The sequence below is a fragment of the Mauremys mutica genome, chromosome 6, assembly GCF_020497125.1.
Source record: "Mauremys mutica isolate MM-2020 ecotype Southern chromosome 6, ASM2049712v1, whole genome shotgun sequence".
Classification (NCBI taxonomy): Eukaryota; Metazoa; Chordata; order Testudines; family Geoemydidae; genus Mauremys; species Mauremys mutica.
In genome coordinates this window covers 94773884-94792131 of record NC_059077.1, presented here as the reverse complement: position 1 = coordinate 94792131, position 18248 = coordinate 94773884, and the positions used below count along the sequence as shown (strand labels likewise).

General features: G+C 40.7%; 1 protein-coding gene across 3 annotated transcripts in view; it reads right to left on the bottom strand.

Annotated features, from left to right (window-relative positions):
• PCSK5 (proprotein convertase subtilisin/kexin type 5) overlaps window positions 1–18248 on the bottom strand; it is a 283839-nt gene that overhangs the window by 118730 nt on the left and 146861 nt on the right. For all 3 annotated transcript variants that reach the window (XM_045020518.1, XM_045020516.1, XM_045020517.1), the window contains exon 9: window positions 17287–17387. In XM_045020518.1, the coding sequence (XP_044876453.1) occupies window positions 17287–17387 (101 nt within the window). The remainder of the gene's footprint in view (window positions 1–17286; window positions 17388–18248) is intronic.

Sequence of the window (18248 nt, the reverse complement as noted above, 5' to 3'; positions counted from 1 at the left end):
GATGTATCAAATTATTTCTACCTCTACTGTTCTTTTTCGATTATGAGAGATGATTAATTAATAGGCAGCCTTTAAAATACACACACTCGGTATTCCACACGTGAAATTTACAAGGAAGGACAAAAAAGTGTATTTGACCTAGAGATAACTAATATGACCACCAAGTGCTTCATGTTGCATCTGTACATGGTTGCCTACCTCAGACATGCACAAGAGAAGAAAAGCATAACAGATCACAAGCTATTTCATATTCATTAGGGCCCCAGTCTGGCATTCCTTTCACACTCTAAACTTCCATTGTAGTCATTATGGAAGCGTGAGTCTATATTGTCATTGACTTGCTCATTATAGCCAGATTCACTACTGGTAATCAGGCAGAGATCAGTCCTGTATTATTTATGTACCCAAATCTCCCAGCAATGAATCTGGGTAGTTAATGGCTGTGATGAAGTGGGAATTTTCTGTACTATTTTATTAGTCCTGTGTGTGCCTCAGTTTCCCTCTGTACTTTGCATTGCTACCCTGTAGGTGCAAAAGAGTTAAAAATAAAAAAGCTGCTCTTGGGGCAGAGCAGGAGACATGAGGTGTTGTCACGTAACAGTAACTGTTGGGAGGGGGAATGAATAGGTCATTAAAGAACAGGTTGAAACCGAGCCATATCAATGGAGGATTGATCCACAAAGACATTGGGAGCCCTAAGGATTGAGCAACTGATGCTTACCCAGCAGGCAGAACGTGTGAACTCCACAGGTTTGGCAGAGGGTTTGGGGGTGGCTGTTGGAGAGACTCAGCAACTCTTACCCGAGACTGACAGCGAGTCAGAGCCAGATATGGATTCCATAGCAGCACGGCTGATTGCACTGGCTTGGTCAGTATGGACTATATCTTAACCTTTGCTTCTCTGTGCTAAACTAAGGGCTTCTGATGTAGTGTTCCAGTTGACTAATAAATTCTACTTTATTTTGAAAAGGCTGCCTGGTGTTACTGCAAATAATTGCTGTGGTGCACTGGTCCCTGAAGAGTATACAAGTCTCTGAGGAGGAGTCTATCTCAGTTGGACTTGCTGGACACAACTCACAGTGTGAAACGGGAGTGCAAGAGCCCAGAGAATCAGTCTTGGAGGCACAGAGGCAACATGGCCAACCCTTACAGAGTAGTAGAACCCTTGGGGGGTGGCATTCTGAACAGGTATCTCCAAGGGACTGTTTAGAACCTGGAAAGTAGCACTGATCCTGTGGATCTGTGACAATGGGCAAGCGACTGACAACACAGAAGTGAGTTTCTACAATATGTAAATAATGATTCTGTCCTCAAGGATGACAAAAAAGGATCCCATCTGGGTCTCCACTGTGGAATGAACTACCATTTTTTTCTCTCAGGAACAGAAGAAATCTTTAGCGAATGTAGTCTTCCAGGTGCCCTTTGTTTCACAGATACATATTCTCAGGAGGACTTCCTTTCTAAAACCATCACTTAAAAGGCCATGGATTATGGTGGTGTTCATTGGCAATTTCTCATTTGTTCTGTTAGCAATGAGATGGGGAATATGACTCTTCTTCCAACAATTCTGTTAATAGTGAGAATGATAAATGAACAACAGAATGAGCAGCTATGGTATGGCTTCACAAAAATTAAATAAAAAAGAGGAAATGGGCATTTGTGCTCATACCATTACTCACCAAACACAAACCTCTGAATAGCCCTGCTCCTGTTCCCACACACTGTCATTGTCTTGGACAGTGCTGGATCAGGCCCAATGCTAGTTAACTATACTGTCTAGTACAGTGGTTCTCAAACTTTTGTACTCAAACCTTTCACATAGCAAGCCTCTGAGTGCGACCCCCACCCCCTTATAAATTAAAATTAAAAACACTTTTTAATATATTTAACACCATTATAAATGCTGGAGGCAAAGCAGGGTTTGGGGTGGAAGGTAACAGCTTGTTATCCCACAATCCCCTAAGGGGTCCCAAACCGCAATTTAAAAATCTCTGGTCTAGTAGCTAGGGCACTAAGCTGGGACTAAGGCCTGGTCTACACTGGGGGGGCGGGGTTCGATCTAAGGTACGCAACTTCAGCTACGCGAATAGCGTAGCTGAAGTCGAAGTACCTTAGTTCAAATTACTTACCCGTCCTCACGGCGCGGGATCGACGTCCGCGGCTCCCCCGTCGACTCCGCCAGTGCCATTCGCGGTGGTGGAGTTCCGGAGTCGACGGGAGCGCGCTCGGAGTTTGATATATCACGTCTAGATGAGACGCGATATATCGAACTCCGAGAAATTGATTGCTACCCGCCGATATGGCGGGTAGTGAAGACGTACCCTCAGGAAGATGCAGGTTCAATTCCCTGCTCCAATTATAAAGTTCCTGTGTGACTTTGGGCAAGTCACTTAGTGTCTTCTTGCCTCAATTCCCCATCTGGAAGTTGGGGATAATGCTTCCCTACCTCACAGGGTATTGTGAAAATAAATACATTAAAGAATGTGAGGTACTCCAATACCATGGTAACAAGGGCCATAGATGGACTGATCCTGCAGTTTTTTTCATGCATGGAATGCCTACTAAATTCAGTGAGAGATTTCTATGTGGAATATCTTCAGGATAACAGAAACCATCCAAGCAGGTTGATTTTACTATGACCTCTTCCTGATACAGGAAGTCACAAGAGAAACTCAAGAGTCTGAGAGTTTGGTGTACAGAACTCAATGCAGTGTTTCTTATTTTTATACTGTCCTCACATCTGCCAGAATTTATTTTCTTGTAAATTTAACCTTTTGAAATGCTTGTTTTGTGGATGCTAAACCGTACTTAAATATAGAAATAATATCTTGTTTATCTTTTGAAGTAAGTAGCTGAAATCAATCAGGTCTATGAAATTTCCTACATATGACTTGGACTGAAGAAATTAGTGTTTTATTTTCTCGCTGAGCTGCATAAGCCGAGTTTCTGAGCTGTACACAATTAAGATGACAAACTTTAGCTTCAGTAAATTGGAACTCCATAGGGAAGCAGCAGATATGCAGAAATTACTGCAAACATCCAAGTCTTCTATGTAAAACATGCCTCTATTTCACACAGGGCAACGACAGAAATAGACTGATGGAAATTAACAGGTTTGTGATCAAAGGGATTTCATCTGTCTGAATGAGATTAAAGGAAGGAAATGAAAACCAATTACATTTGAGCTTCATAAGTCACAATACCATATAATGTCAGTAAACCTGGGAAGTGTAGAAAATACACTCAAAAGTAACAGACGTGTGTGTGGGGACGGAGGGGTCCTCCAATGGCCACAGAGTCTAAATAGCTGAAACGGGACCATAGTCAACAGAATATTTATATATATTGACCAAGTAGGAATTGCTTAAAATAAGTCTTATATGCTGTAACTGAATTATGAATGACATCTCAAAGTCAGGCGTGGAATCATTTAACTATATACCCTTCCCCTCTATTTGTTCTTTTGTTTGTTTGTTTTTGTTTTTTGGGGGCTAACACTGCTATTTTACTTTTGGATGGACTCTTGTTCCTTTGCAGCAAGTTTCCCACTAGGTTGTGTGAGGCCAATGTCAACTAGACTCTGATGTGACCTAGCATCAAATCCCCCTTTTTAGCTACCAATGGAGCATCAAAGGAGGTATTGTGTATTTTAGTGAAGCCAACACAGAGTCCTGCTTGCACTGGAGCCTTGAAGATGCTGGTGTATGCAGATCAGCTGGAACACTCACTCGGAAGAAGCAAGATCATCTGTGCTGAAATCTCTTTTGGTTTTCAGAACTTGTTGCATTCCTTCCTAGCTGGATCAGTTTAATCACGACCATTTCATTTTTCTTGTGTGCATCTGAGGTACTGGAGCAACTTGTAGTAAAATTACTGCATTATTTTTAAGGTGCACTAGTGCCTTTTGGTGATGGATGGACATTTAAAAATATTAATATAAATATAGCTTGTTTTCCAAGAAGGGGGTCTCTTTTCAAGTTAGAAAATTGGACTGGTATGATAGTAAGTATTTATCCAGCTGAGAGCTGGTAAAAAAACAGAACTGCAAAAAGTGAATGTCTTGGAATGTAATGGGCATTAAGGGCTTGTAAGATATGGTATGCTTGGGCAGGCATGTAACATGCTTCAGAAAGAAATCAATAAAATTTTATACCAGATCAGGAATTTCACTAGGAGCCCATGTAATGTCTTAGGAAAACATGTAGCACTGGCTCAAGCCTTCAAGAGTACCTCTGAGAATCCCAAGAGCTGCATTCTTTATTAGGTGAAGTCTGAACAATCTGTGATTCCACAAAGCAAGGCGTTATAGTTGTCAAAACAACTGGGAAGAAAAGGCACTAAAATAGTCACATCGGTTTTAAAAGGCAATATTCAAGAATAGCTACATTCAGCTAATTATTAAAAACAAACCGGGGGGTCCAGTCCCCTTTCAATGAACACTGAGCTCTCATTACTGGGAATTATACAGTGTGTCAAGATGAAAATACAACCCACAGTTAAGGTTTAATGAAGACCCCCGAAAAACTTCCAGATAGGGGAACCTTGAAAAGCGAGCTACACTAATAGTGGTTCTGTTTTAAAGTTCTGCGTAAGAGGCCACTGTTGTATTTGCCTGTGTAGCAGGGTTGACCCCCACTCCTGCCCTGAGGGGCTTAAAGCCACCCATGGGCGTGGGCTGAGAGAAAAGCTGGGCTGATTGGCAGGCAGCCTCAGCTGGAGGACACGCCCCAAACAGACCCAGCTGGCCCTATAAAGGTCAGGGCAGCCGGGCATTCAGAAGGCTCTCTCTGGTCTGAGAGGGAGCAGCACCTGGCTGCCTAGCAGAAAGGGTACTAGGAGTGAAGCAGGGCTGGGGAAAGCCAGAGGAGCAGGGGAGCACCTGGCTGGCAACTCCCCTGGCTGCAAGGCCTGGTTTATGGCCTGAAAGGGCACTGGGTGGTAGAGGAAGGCAGTAGGTCTGAACCCCCTTGCCTGTGATGAGTGACTAATACTGCAGTGTGCCCCAGGGAGAGGGGCTAGATGGTGACTGGCAGTAGCCCAGACTGAGGCGAGGTGAGGTTAGTGGGTGGGGGTTCCCCTGGATTGGGAGACCCAGAACCTGAGAGTATAGGGGTACTGCCAGGGGGGCAGCAACCCAGAGAAAGGGGCACTGGGATCCAGGAGGGACATGGGGGCCCAGCGGTAGCAGATCACTGCCCAACAGAGGGCGCTCCAGAGGGCTGGTGAGCTAATTCCTACGGACAACCAGCAGGAGATGCCGCCGGGTGAGTCTGCGCCCGCTTACAGCCTGCAACATCTTATTATCAAAACCAAACTCAGACAACAATTTCTCAAACTGAAAACCTAAAGCTAAATGTCTGGTACCCAGTAAACAGATGTGTGTAAGCTCAACCTCTCTCTCATAGTGCCTGCATGCCAGTTTGCTTACTGCAAGAGCCATTGAAGTATAACACTTTTCTTTTATTTATGTTGTCTCAAACACAGACAAGCTTTTGGTGTATTATATCAAAGGCAGCAGAGAGATATAACAGCATTTCAGCTGATTTCTACAGCCTCTGATAGAACCTTTGCTGTATTATGAAGTGAGCTATTGCCAAATTGAAATTTCCTCTCTAAAGTAGACACCTCATTGGAAACCAAATAGGACTGCAATTGTTCGCCCCCAACTTTTGTCAGAAACTTTGACCAAAAAATAAGAAATTGGAAAGGAGTCAAACTAGCAGTTCATTTGGAGAAAAAAATAGGGTTTTTTTTTTTAACTAGGGAGTCATAGGAGCCAATTTTAAAGCATCTAAAACAATCACAGAAGCAGTCAAGTATTTGTAAAACATGTCAAAATTAGAACCTAAGTGAATAAACAGTTGTTCACTAGCCATGTAAGCCACAGATCCAGATAACATCAGTGACAGCCTAACTGACTTACCACTTAATTAATCTCAAAAGAGTTAATGGATAAACATCTTGAAATGAAAAAATGTACTAACGAAAGCAATAGTAACACTGCTATATAATGGGATCAATTTCAAAAACAGGACCATTTCCTTCCAAGAAAAACAAACAAACCCTTGAATGTCTCATTTGAAATTGCCTGGGGATTATACATACCAGCCAATACTCAAAATCACACCAGAATGAGCAGAGGTAAGAATAATTAAATAAAAATTGCATGACCAGCAGCCAATAAATAATGAATGTTAAGTCCTCAGCTCTCTAGCAATACTCCAAGGTCTGGCCTTCTTCTTTCAACCTTTTCAAAATGTTTATAAAGCAAGCGAAATGAGAAAATATGGAAATGGAACAACTGTACAATAATGGTGTACAAAATCAACACTATTAGTTCGGGTTTTTAACTGGATCCTCAACCAAGAATGAACAGCATTATCCAAATTGCTTGGAAATGAGCAGCTTTAATTTCAGGGCAAATTTTGATCCCTTTACTTACACTGAGTAGCACTTTACTCCACAAGTAGTCCTTTTGAAGACAATGTAGCTAATCCTGAAGCAGGTGCTATTCAACATGAGTAAGGTTAAGATTTTTGTCATGGGTATTTTTAGCAAAAGTCACAAACAGGTTGTGGGCAATAAACAAAAATTCACGGAAGACTGTGACCTGTCTGTGACTTTTCCTAAACAGGGCGGGAGGGCCTAACAGTGGGAGTTCCACTGAGGGCTGACTGCTGGCCACTGCTTCTGTACTGAAGGCTGACCCAGCTCTGGGCACTGAATGCAGTTTTGCCACTGCTTGTGGGTGGGGTTTGACAGCTACTCCAACTCCGCCACTGCAGTGGGCTGAAGCTGAAGAAGTCACTTAGGTCCGTTAAAGTCACTGAATCCATGACAGAATCATATCCTTAAACATGAGTACAGGGATCAAAATCTGGCCTGGTATGTAAAAATAAAGAACAAAAACAATGATTCAAAAGAAACAAAAATGCCATCAGTGAAAGAAAATTAGAGGAAAATTCAGTCGTGTGAAGTTGTATGATACAACCAGGATCAAACAGAGAGGGATCAGAGTGCAAATTAAGTTTTCCTTCATAGCAAACTGATAAAGCAGTCAACATTAACAAGGGTGATTACATTGTTATAATGACCAGTGGTTTGATGCAGATCAATCTATCTGAAATGTTTTGCTAAAATGTCAGAGGCATCTGTGAGTCTAGTTGAAGAAAATTGATCTCCATACAAACAGAAGTAAAACATAATACCATAGGATTTACAAAAGAAGAAACATTGCCATGCAATCTGAAGAGGTCAATGGGCCATCTTTGCAAATCCTGGCTATGACGAGACGGGCTTTGATTGTTACTGCTATATCTCATCAAAACAAGTAGTATTTTCCGACACCGCATCCTTCCCTGGAATTCTGTTACATAGTATTTACCAGTAGATCACACACAAAGTCTAATCAATTATAAAATACAATTCCTATTCCAACAACAGCATTTTCAGCATTCTGATGTCCACATGACTCTGCCCCATGAGGCCTTTCAACAACTTTATAAACAAAGCAGAAAACACAGCTGCTTGGCCTAGCCACATAAGACAAATCCAATTCCAATGATTCATCCAAAATCCATATTCATATTTACTGAATGATGAATGTCTCTTTATGACTAGTCAATTAATAACTGTCTGTGATGTTACATCCATTTATTATTTATGGAAATATACTTATGATATGGAAATGGCATAACTGAGATATGTTTTATGCAAGATGGGTCTTGTAAGGTATCATCAGAAAGGTTATAATTTACTGAATGTAATTATCCAATTTCTATGCATGTATCATTTCTGTATCTAAAGTTAGGAATATTGACTATGTAACAATTACAACTATGTGGCAGACAACAGGCCATCAGCCTTGATGGGCCATTAGAAAGAAACAATAAGACTTTGAAGATACTAATCTCTCTCCTTCCTGAGAGGCATCCTGGGATGTAGTGGTGAGACTACTAGGTCAGGTGGGCCTGTCACCTGGAACTAAACATCATCTTGGATTTCTAGTAATTTTCCACTAAAAGAAGGGAGAGGTCAAGACAGGGAAACAAAAGATTCCTGCCTTATGTAAATCTTATTTAAGGCAAACAGGACTCTCCCTTCACTGCCTTCCCACCCAAGAAGAAAGACTGCTAAAAGTACCTGAAGAAACAAAGGAACTAAGCTGAGGGAAAGGCAAGGGCTGAGTTCAGACTGAGACAGAGGACGCTAGTCTAAAGCAAAATAACTAGAACACTAAGCTACAGAAACTCTGCATCCAGCCTAAGTCAACATTTAGAGTGACATTTTGTAATACTTTGCATACTTTGTTGCTTATGTAAGCTGAGGTGGTAGTCAGAACAGGAACATTGTCTCATAAGCTGTAGCAACTTTACAGGATGGTGCCACTAAGCCTATATTTTGTTGTTAAATCATCTAATCTGCTGCTCTTCTTCTCTTCATTGTTCAATCAGTTTCATACCAATAACAGACTTTAAGATCTTAAGCTTAGTATGCATGTTTTGTTTTTTCTGCTTCGTAATCTGCTTTGTTCTGTTTGCCATCCCTTACAATCATTTAAAATCTGCCCTTTATAGTTAATAAACTTGCTTTTGTTTATTCTTAAACCCAGTTTATGCAATTTATAATGGAGGGGGGCAAGAAGTTGTACAGATCTTCCTCCACACTGAGGGATAGGGCAAATTTATGAGCTTATGTTGTACAGATTTCTCTACAACGCAAGACAATATTATTTTGGGTGGACTTTCCAGAGGGGAGCTGCACTTGAGTGCTAGGTGATTTCCTAGATGAGTCGTCTCATAGAGATCTGTTTGCAGAGTCTGTGTGATTCTACAGCTGGTGCGTCCCTACCTGTGTGTATGTGCTGCCAGAGGCCGGAGAACCTAATCTAGCAAAACAGGGAGAGGGAGCCCAGGCTAGTGGAGCAGGCAGGCTCAGTGAAATCCCAGTACATCAGGTCACACTGTCGTTCATTGCAAAGAAAATGAACGAACTTTTAACTTCTAACTCTCACAGATCTTCAAACAATTTTACCCTTTTAGCCAGGGATATTGATAGAGCTGGTAATGGAAGGCACTGTCCCCTAACTCTTCCTCACTATTGTCTCTTTTCCAGCGTATGTGCTGTAGCAGCAGGACACTACTTCCAGGCTTAGCAAAGCTGGTGCTTTCTTGTTGACACCCGCCATGTTGGGGTGAGACTATACCAGCATTTTCCTGGGGAAGGGGAAGGATTTGAATTTAATTAGAAATGGGCAATAACAATGAAGCATAGGCCCGGGTAAAGCTCTATTCAACTGTGCCTAATTTGGGCAGATGCTTGATGTACTCTAACTGCTCTGGCAGGTACATGAGGAGACTGTCATTGTTTTATGTTTAGGTAATACTTATGCAGCTAGTCATATCTGGACCAGCCAGCTGGGGGCGAGAAGTAAAGCTGTGTGATTATTTAAACTACCTATGTACCTTTCCCAAGGGTAACAGTTTCTGCCCCAGTATCTTGGCTAAATTCCAAACTGGATAATTAACTCCCTTCTGCCCCTACCTAAATATTCCTAAGAGTGCCCATATTATTAAGAGTGTCTACTTTTGTGCACTCAGCATATTTTGAAATATTATTAAATGAACATTTATGTATTCATTCTTTTTTTTTAGATTTATAAATTGGGCTCAATCACCTGCCTTAAGCTGCATGTGTATTATTAAAGATGGCACATTTTCTCTTAAAGGAAGAAAAAACAGTCATCCCAAAGTAAATGTGCAAAATAAATTATTTATTACTAATCGTTCACACATATGCAATCAACAGACCACCACTTAGAAATGCAATGTACTTGTAGCCGAGTCGGTTCCAGGTACTAGAGACATAAGATGGGTGAGGTAATATCATTTAATGGACCAACTTCCGTTGGTGAGAGAGACAAGCTTTTGAGTCATACAGAGCTCTTCTTCCCAGACCTGAAGAAAAGCTGTCTGTGGCTCAAAAGCTTGTCTCTCTCACCAAAAGAAGTTGGTCCAATAAAAGATATTACCTCACCCACCTTGTCTCTCACCACCTAGGATGTCTGCCTGATTATTAAATCCAGGGAGTACTATCTGGAGCACTCTATTTTATGGCAGCTGCTGTGGTCACTCTCAGAAAAAGAGTTTGTCCTTTAGCTCTTTAAGGTCTTTATAGATCAAAAGTCAAGATCTTAAGTTTCACCCAGAAGCAAATAGGGAGCAAGTTTTGTTGTGTATGTTCCTTACAGCCAACATCACCAGATGAACAATCAGTCACATTTTGCACTAGCTTCAGTAGTCCTAAATGTAGACCCCCATAGACCACATTGCAATAAAACCACAAAAATATGGATACAGTGGTAAGATCCAGAGCCAGGCAGAATATCACACAATAACCATGCATAGATATAGATCAGTTCTGATGAAAATGAAATAAACAAAGGACCATTTTCATGTTGATGACACTGCTGCCTATACTTTGCTGTAGCCTCCAATGGCTTCGCATACTTGTAGAAAAGAAGGGGGACAAAATAGAACCTTGCAGAGAGATCTCAGACTATGGCTTCACACTATTGTCTGTGTCTTCTCAGGAGGAAAGAATGAAACAGAACTATTCAAGAGATATACAGTCCACCCAGACGAGGAGCTATGGCACCAATGTCCCATTATCAATTCAGGCTTATTATATTCTTTAATTCAGCATCTAGGGGTACCTTTGGGGAAGTCTTACGTAACCCTCAATTAACAAACCTGCAGGCAGCTACTGTCATTTTGATCTAGATCTGTCAGTGCTTAGAATTCAGTCCTATTTATGTTATCACATCCAAGAAACTACCTTAAAAATGCTAAGGTTGCAAAATCAAGCCTTCAACTATAGACTCTAAAGTACTCTAAAAACAAGGCCTCCTGCTGGGATCTTGTCTCCTCCGCAGTTCAGTCAGGCTGCTCCTCCTCCAGGCTGCCAGAGCACCAGCAGTAGGAGTACTCACAGAACAGAAAGGAGAATCTCCATGTTCTCCCACTGCTGATGCATGACACACCAGAGGCCGGCAGCAGCAGCCAAGAAGAGCAACTGCAGGGAAAGTCCTTCTTAGTTCCTGCACCAGTGAGCTAAAGAATGCTTAGCAATGAGAAACCTACTGTGCACGTATGAACTAAGATATTTTTTAAAGGTTTATAACTTGGCCAAATGAGGATGTGTTTTCATGGAAACAGCAAAAGACAAGGTGATACCTCACTACCCACCAAATTTCAAGTCCATCCTCCAAAGCAGGGAGGTACTAGAGCATCTCAACAAAACGGCTGTACACATTTTCTTAACATGGGCCAAACAACTTATTTTTACCTATAGGGTTATAGTGAATCACAAATGGAATATGATCCAACAATGTGATGCAGTTGTGAAAAAGGCTAATGTTACTTCTGCTTTTAACAGAAAGAAAGGAAGGGGAGGTAATTGTTCCTCTCCAGAGCATGGCACTAAGTTTAGACCCTGTATTTTGGTCACATTCTGGTATACTGAGGGAGACAGTTACTTTCTGGAGAGAGTTTAGAGGAGAACAACAAAAATGATCAAAGGTTTAGAAAACCTGACTTGAGAGGAAAGGTTAAAAAACCTGGGCATGTTTAGTCTTGAGAAAAGAAGACTGTGAGGGGAACTCATAACAGTCTCAAAGATATTAAGGGCTGTAATAAAGAGGATGGTGATGAATTGTTCATTAGGAAAAACTTTCCAACTATAAGGACAGTTAAGTTCCAGAATAGGCTTCCAAAGGAGGTTGTGGAATCCCCATCACTGGAAGTTTTTAAGAGCAGCTTGGACAAAGATCTGTCAGGGATGATCTAGGTTTACTTGGTCCTGCCTCAGTGCAGGGGGCTGAACTTGATGACCACTCAAGGTCCTTCTAGCCCTATAAGTCCATGATTTCAAATACATAACTTGTTAAAAATTCTATTTCTAAATCTCTTCTGAAAATACTATTAATAAGTTATAACAATAATCTATTTAAACCAAATGTTAATATTTCTGTTTTATGTAAAGTCTTCTTACATTTCCTTTTAATAACATGCAGCCAGTCAGGTAAGCAGAACAACTTTGAGTTCACTGAGTGTCATAGGATTAAACTGAAGACCTGTCATTCTCATCTCACACTGGAACCATATATAAAATAATGACACTCCAAAAGCATTTCCACAGTTCAGTTTTCTTATCACCTTTGGCCTTTATTGTATTCATTGGTAATCAAGCTCCTAGTAGCTGGGATGAAAGCCTCTCTTAACACTGAAGGGATATGAGATAGATTCCTTGAACCAAAAACTTGTAAGTAACCAGACAGTTGTCTGTTTTACGGCATTACTGACAGAGGCACTGTAAGGAAATGAATCAGTATGAGAAGTACTGCTGCTATTGGGTTAGTTTTCAGAAATCTGAGTCCCTTCCTTAACTGCACCAATTTGCAGATGAAGAAAATGAGAGAGATTTCAAATGTATATAGGCTAGGGGGTAAGTGCTTGGATGCACAGACTTCCTCTCCTCTCAGTGATTTACATTCAGTTATGTTGTTGTTTAAAAAAAATTGAGGAGCTTTTTGATGTACTTTTATTGTCACTTTTCTGGGTGGATATCAGCATGTTACTAATCACCAAAGTTATTCATTTGTTTCCAATAGTAATTTGTTTTATCCCTGACATTATATTAGCAAAGACAAAGGAAGTATATAAGTCGTATGAGAGAAGGAAACACAGGCAATACAACAGGTATTTTGCAGCAGTTGAGAAAAAATAGCAGGTTAACTCTGTCTGATTTCACAGGCTTTTTCTTGGTAATGTAGCTATAGCGTCTCAAATTATGGATGGAAAAACATAGGCATTGGCTTGTTAATAGAGAAACATGCAGGTTTCACCTTGGAAGTATACATATTATTTTTTCTCAAGTTCAGGTACCTCCTCTCAAGCAAAGTAAAAGACATTCTTTTTATTTAAGTTTTCCCTAAGAACATGACACAATGCCTAAAGGAAGGAATCTGCTGTTTAAACAAACTCTCTCTCTCTCTCTCTCTTCACACTGATTCATGCAAATCCTGCATTCAAATCCTTCATCAGCCAAAAAGCAACTTTAACATTTTATATTTAGAGTTAAGATGCCACCAATGCTGAATTAGTAGAATATAACAATTTACTCTCTAGCAGCTGGTTTACAGTTAGGAAAATTTGGCATTGCATAATGAACGTAAAAGAATGGAAAACAATTAAGCACCCAATTACAGAGCTGGAGCAGGATACTAACTCCACTGGGCCCTGATCACGTAAAAGAAAGCAACTGAAAAACAGGTCATGAAGGCCCAAATACTACTGGGTCTTTATAGGCTGAGCCCTAGATGCAGAAATCCCTCATGGAGACTGGCTTTGTGCGTGTGTGTATGCTAACTATTCCTTTGTTGTTTCAATGCAACAGACTCATATTTACATTTCTAAGTTATGCTCACATGTTTTACCAAATGAGCATTTGAAAAACCTGAATATTGGAAACTAAATTAGGTTCCTTTGGTCACATGATGTGGATATGCTATTTGATACAAAAACACTGGATGGAAGTTGTAACTCATAAGAAAGTTTTGTAAATATCACAGACTATAATGCAGTATTGAATTTATCAGCTCTTCAAAAAATCCCAGGCCAAAGATCAGCAGAGAATTCCCCTTGTGGAGGGGAACTCCTCACTGGAGTAATGCTGGTCAAAATGCCAGAGCTGAGCCCTATACCAGCCGTCCCACCCATTTGTGCTATGGCGGGGTTCTAAGGCAGGGAGATGGCAGGCTGGGACAGGCCAGGAGCAGGGCAAGGTGGAACATAGAGCTCCAATACTTTCAAATCGCCACTGGTTTAAGGTCTCTTAGGATCCTTACACAAGTGGTATAAGTTAGAGCAGCCTCTTGGGTGCTCTAAATTAATGTCAAGGTCAGGCTGATGCTAAATTAGGGAGTAGTATGCCTCCCAGGCAGTGAACATAGCTGGCTGCTGTAGGGAATTGCGCACCTAGGATCTAAACATTTCCAGAGCTTCAATACACATGGTAGATCCACATTTTTCCTACTAGGCAGTGTCTTATCACTGAACAACACACATTCTTTCAAACATATTCAAAAAGGGCTCTGATTACTGGGCAGCTCATGGTGTGAAGAACATAATTAACTTTGAAAACTCCTTTCCCACTAATCTTTTGAAAAATCCAATATAAATATGATGATTGTTAGCACAGGCATTAATATTAAATTTAAGGCTAAATCTGCAACCCCCAACCTCCATTTGCCGGTGCCAATAAAATCTTTGTGTTACATGACACCGTCATGTATTCTCTGTATGCCACATATTGTATTTTACAAAATAAAAGTATTTTAGAAATGGTTAAGAGAGTTTTAAATATTGTTATTAGTAATGTTTTTCCTATCAGATCACCTGTAAAGATAGATGCTTTAGTGTCATCTAACCCAACAGGAATCAGAGGCAGAGGAAAATTATAACAAATACCTCTTAATATTGTAACATTTGGAAACACCTTACAAATATTTTAAATAGCTGATCCATACAAAGTAATGTCAAGATATTAAAGTTGAATATATTATGATCTTCATCCCTCTATAAAGGGGCATTCCTGGCTTTTAATGGTGTAAAGTTCCTATTTCTAGCTCTCATAAAAAAAGGATTAGATAATAAATCTGTCACTGTTGCAGGACTGAATGTCTTGGGTCTCAAGCCAGGATAATTTTGGGAGGGAAATTTTAATTTTTGGGGAAAACAGGAAACATTTCTCTTGCCAGCTGTTTGTTTGGTTTCTTTTAATGCCAGTAGCGTGAAGCCTATCTGAGGTTCAGTTATGCATAGTTCCATTGGAGAAATATTAGTGGGCAGAATGCAAGTGAGGTGGTAAAAATGCATGCTAAGTATATTGCATTAAGTAGCTCCGCATTTTAGCATATTAATAGCAATACAAATTATTTTATATCTATATAGATACAGACACACTTAGCCCATATCCATTTCTGGAAAGGAAGTGAAGAATTCTTTATCTACCAAAACTCCCAGGGAATTTAGGAATGCAAAATATAACTATCTCACCTGGAATTTGGCCAATATTCAGGGATTACCACGGGATATTTAAAAATTAGTCAGATTCTTGGTTTTTTCATCTTATCTACGTACAGCAGCACATTGTTCCATCACCACACCTGAGACATTAGTACAATATTTTGCTTATGTCTGCAGTGTCAGCCACAATGGCAGCTATTTATTTGGAAGAAGAGTATCACCTACTGAATTGCCATCAGCATCCAGTACCTTGCCTGATCAGACTGGTATGGCTGCAGGTATTATGTGTCCAGGGCCGGCTCCAGACCCCAGCGCACCAAGCGCGCGCGTGGGGCGGCATTTTAACAGGAGGGCGGCAGGCGGGTCCGGCGGACCTTCCGCAGTCATGCCTGCGGGAGGTCCAACGGAGCCGCGGGACGACCGGACCTCCCGCAGGCATGACTGCGGCGGGTGCGCTGGTCCTGCGGCTCGTGTGGACCTCCCGCAGGCATGACTGCGGCGGATGCGCTGGTCCCGCGGCTCGGGTGGACCTCCCACAGGCATGCCTGCGGAAGCTCCACCGTAGGCGCGGGACCAGCAGCATGTCTGCGGGGGGTCCCGCGAAGGTGCGGGACCGGCGCCCGGCAGCGTGAGCGGCTCAGCGCACCGCCCTGCTTGGGGCGGCGGAATTCGTAGAGCCGCCCCTGTATGTGTCTGCAACTATAATTTGAAAATTCCAGTTATAACAATGATGTGTTTGAAAACATACATAAAATACCATGAAAAGAGATACAATTAGAATTATAGGCAACAGCAATTCATTAAAAAGTAATTATGAAAACCTCCAGCAGTATACCATTTTGGTGCATACAGATGTAATTTTATCTGTGTCTGTGGGCTATTTAAAAACTAATGAAAGTATTTTACAGCTGAGATTAAAAAGTGATTGAAAGAATGGTTTTTGAAATAACAGTATTACATTAACTTTTCAAAGCCGTTTTTGTCACTAACTATTGCATTGGGAAAACCCAATTATAATGACACAAGTTCTGCTCTGCTTAAGACTGTATCAGCTTTTCAATTACAATCTCTTATTTTCATGGCTATGTAACTCAGAAGTAAAAATGTGCTTTGGATTGAATTTTAGGTCAGGGATTCTACACTAAAGGCTACATTTTTACAAAATGGCAACCCAAAATCTGTTTGCTATTACAGATTACATACTACGAAAGTATAATACAATTTGAAATGATTATGATACACACTCCCTCTACTTCCTCTCCTCCCTCCCCTGCCCCCGTGCCTGGTCCTTTTGAGGTTCTGAGTGCCCCTAGCTTTTATCAATCTCAGTGGGAGCTGAACAGTGTCATTTGAACCTCATAGGATCAATCTCTTAACTTTAAACATCTGATTTTAAACAGGATTTTGCTGATCATTAGTCTATATACATTGCGCACACCAGACCAGTTCACGCTGACAAAATACACAACAATGAAAAAGTTTTGAAATATGAATTTACATGATAAACTCTCAATGGCTTTTTCTGATCAAGAATGCCTGTTAAAATATATATTCTGGTTACAACGTGCAAAATTCTGCAGTTGAGGAAGACTCTTATAAAAGCTAATGGGAATTTTGCTATAGTAAGGGTTAAATGATTTGGTCCATTGTCAGATAATCTATATTTTAAAAACCAGTGCATAGATATATACATGATAGAAATCTTGGATTTATTGTTTCATCACACATGATACTGAGATTTTTAATTTTTTATACAATGCTAACATCTGCTCATGCTGGCACACTGTCCTCAGTTCCACCATCCCTAGGAACTGAGGTAGTGAAAGGGACTTGGGTCCATGCACAATGCCACATACAATGGCCTAAATACTGGACTCAAGCTCGAGCTGCATTGTGATGGTCCCCCAAGCCATTCAATGGGAGCTGCATGTGTTCATCACCATTGCAAAGTATATCACAGCTTTAGGCACCCAAGTTAGAACATTTTTTCCCTTGTCTCTCTCTGTTTCAGTTTTCTCATGTGTAAAATTGAGTGTGTGTGTGTGATATTTCTTTCACTCACAGGTTTATTGTGAATTTTCACAAGTTAATGTTTCTATAGCATTTTGAGGTCACTGGATGAAAGATGACACGTTAACAAAATATATGCATTTATTTATGCATTATTATTATTTTTACCAGAGTATAGACCAAATCTTACTTTGCTTCCAGTGCCAATGCAATGATTCCTGCAGCCATAGGTGCAGAGGCTGAGGTTCCAGTATGACTGTCTGTACAACGCTGCCTCAGGTCGGTGGTGATCTGGAAGAAATTGAATGTGTGAAATTTAGAACACAACTGCAGAAATCAGAACAGGTTTCTATTGCCTACATGAGTCAAATGCAGGTAAACAGAATTTTCTTCTTTAATAGGGATAAAAAAGGCTTTTGAATACATTGATTTGAAACTTTCCTATTCTACTCACAGGTTGAAGGTATTTGTGAACTTGGAGAAATGTTCACTCTATTCTATAGTACTGAACAGGCATGTTAGTCTCAGTTTGTCATGGCAGGACCACCTAAAGATTTGGAAATTAGAAAAACACACATACCAAAAGTGGGTTAAAATTCTGCCTTCATATTACTTTGCATTTATATAGCACTTTCTATCCAAGAACCACAAAGTGCTTTACAAACATTAATGTAATTAAATCTCTCAATGCTCTTGTGATGCAGGTAAGTATCATTATCCCAGTTTTACACATGAGAAAACAGGTGTGAAGGGGTTAACCAATTTGCCTGAAGTCACATAGGGAGCTAGGAACAGAGTACACATCTGCTGACTCCAACTGCTGTGTTTTAACCACAACACCATGCTTTCTCCTTTAAGCAATAATTCATCTGAAAATAACCCCTAGTTGTTACTTAACACCCCACATTGGAACCCATAGGGGGTATCATCAAACAACTTAAATGTATGGAGAGGCCACCCTGAAAGAAAGCTTTCCTGAACCTCCTCTTCTGGCCTTCAAACAACTTCCCAATCTCACCAAGATCATCATCAAAAGCAAGCTCTCCACAGACCAGGACACACCAACTCAAAGTGGCACCAGACCCTGTCACAACAGATGCAAAACCTGTAGACATATCTCCAATGCTACAATGATCAGCATCCCCTACACAC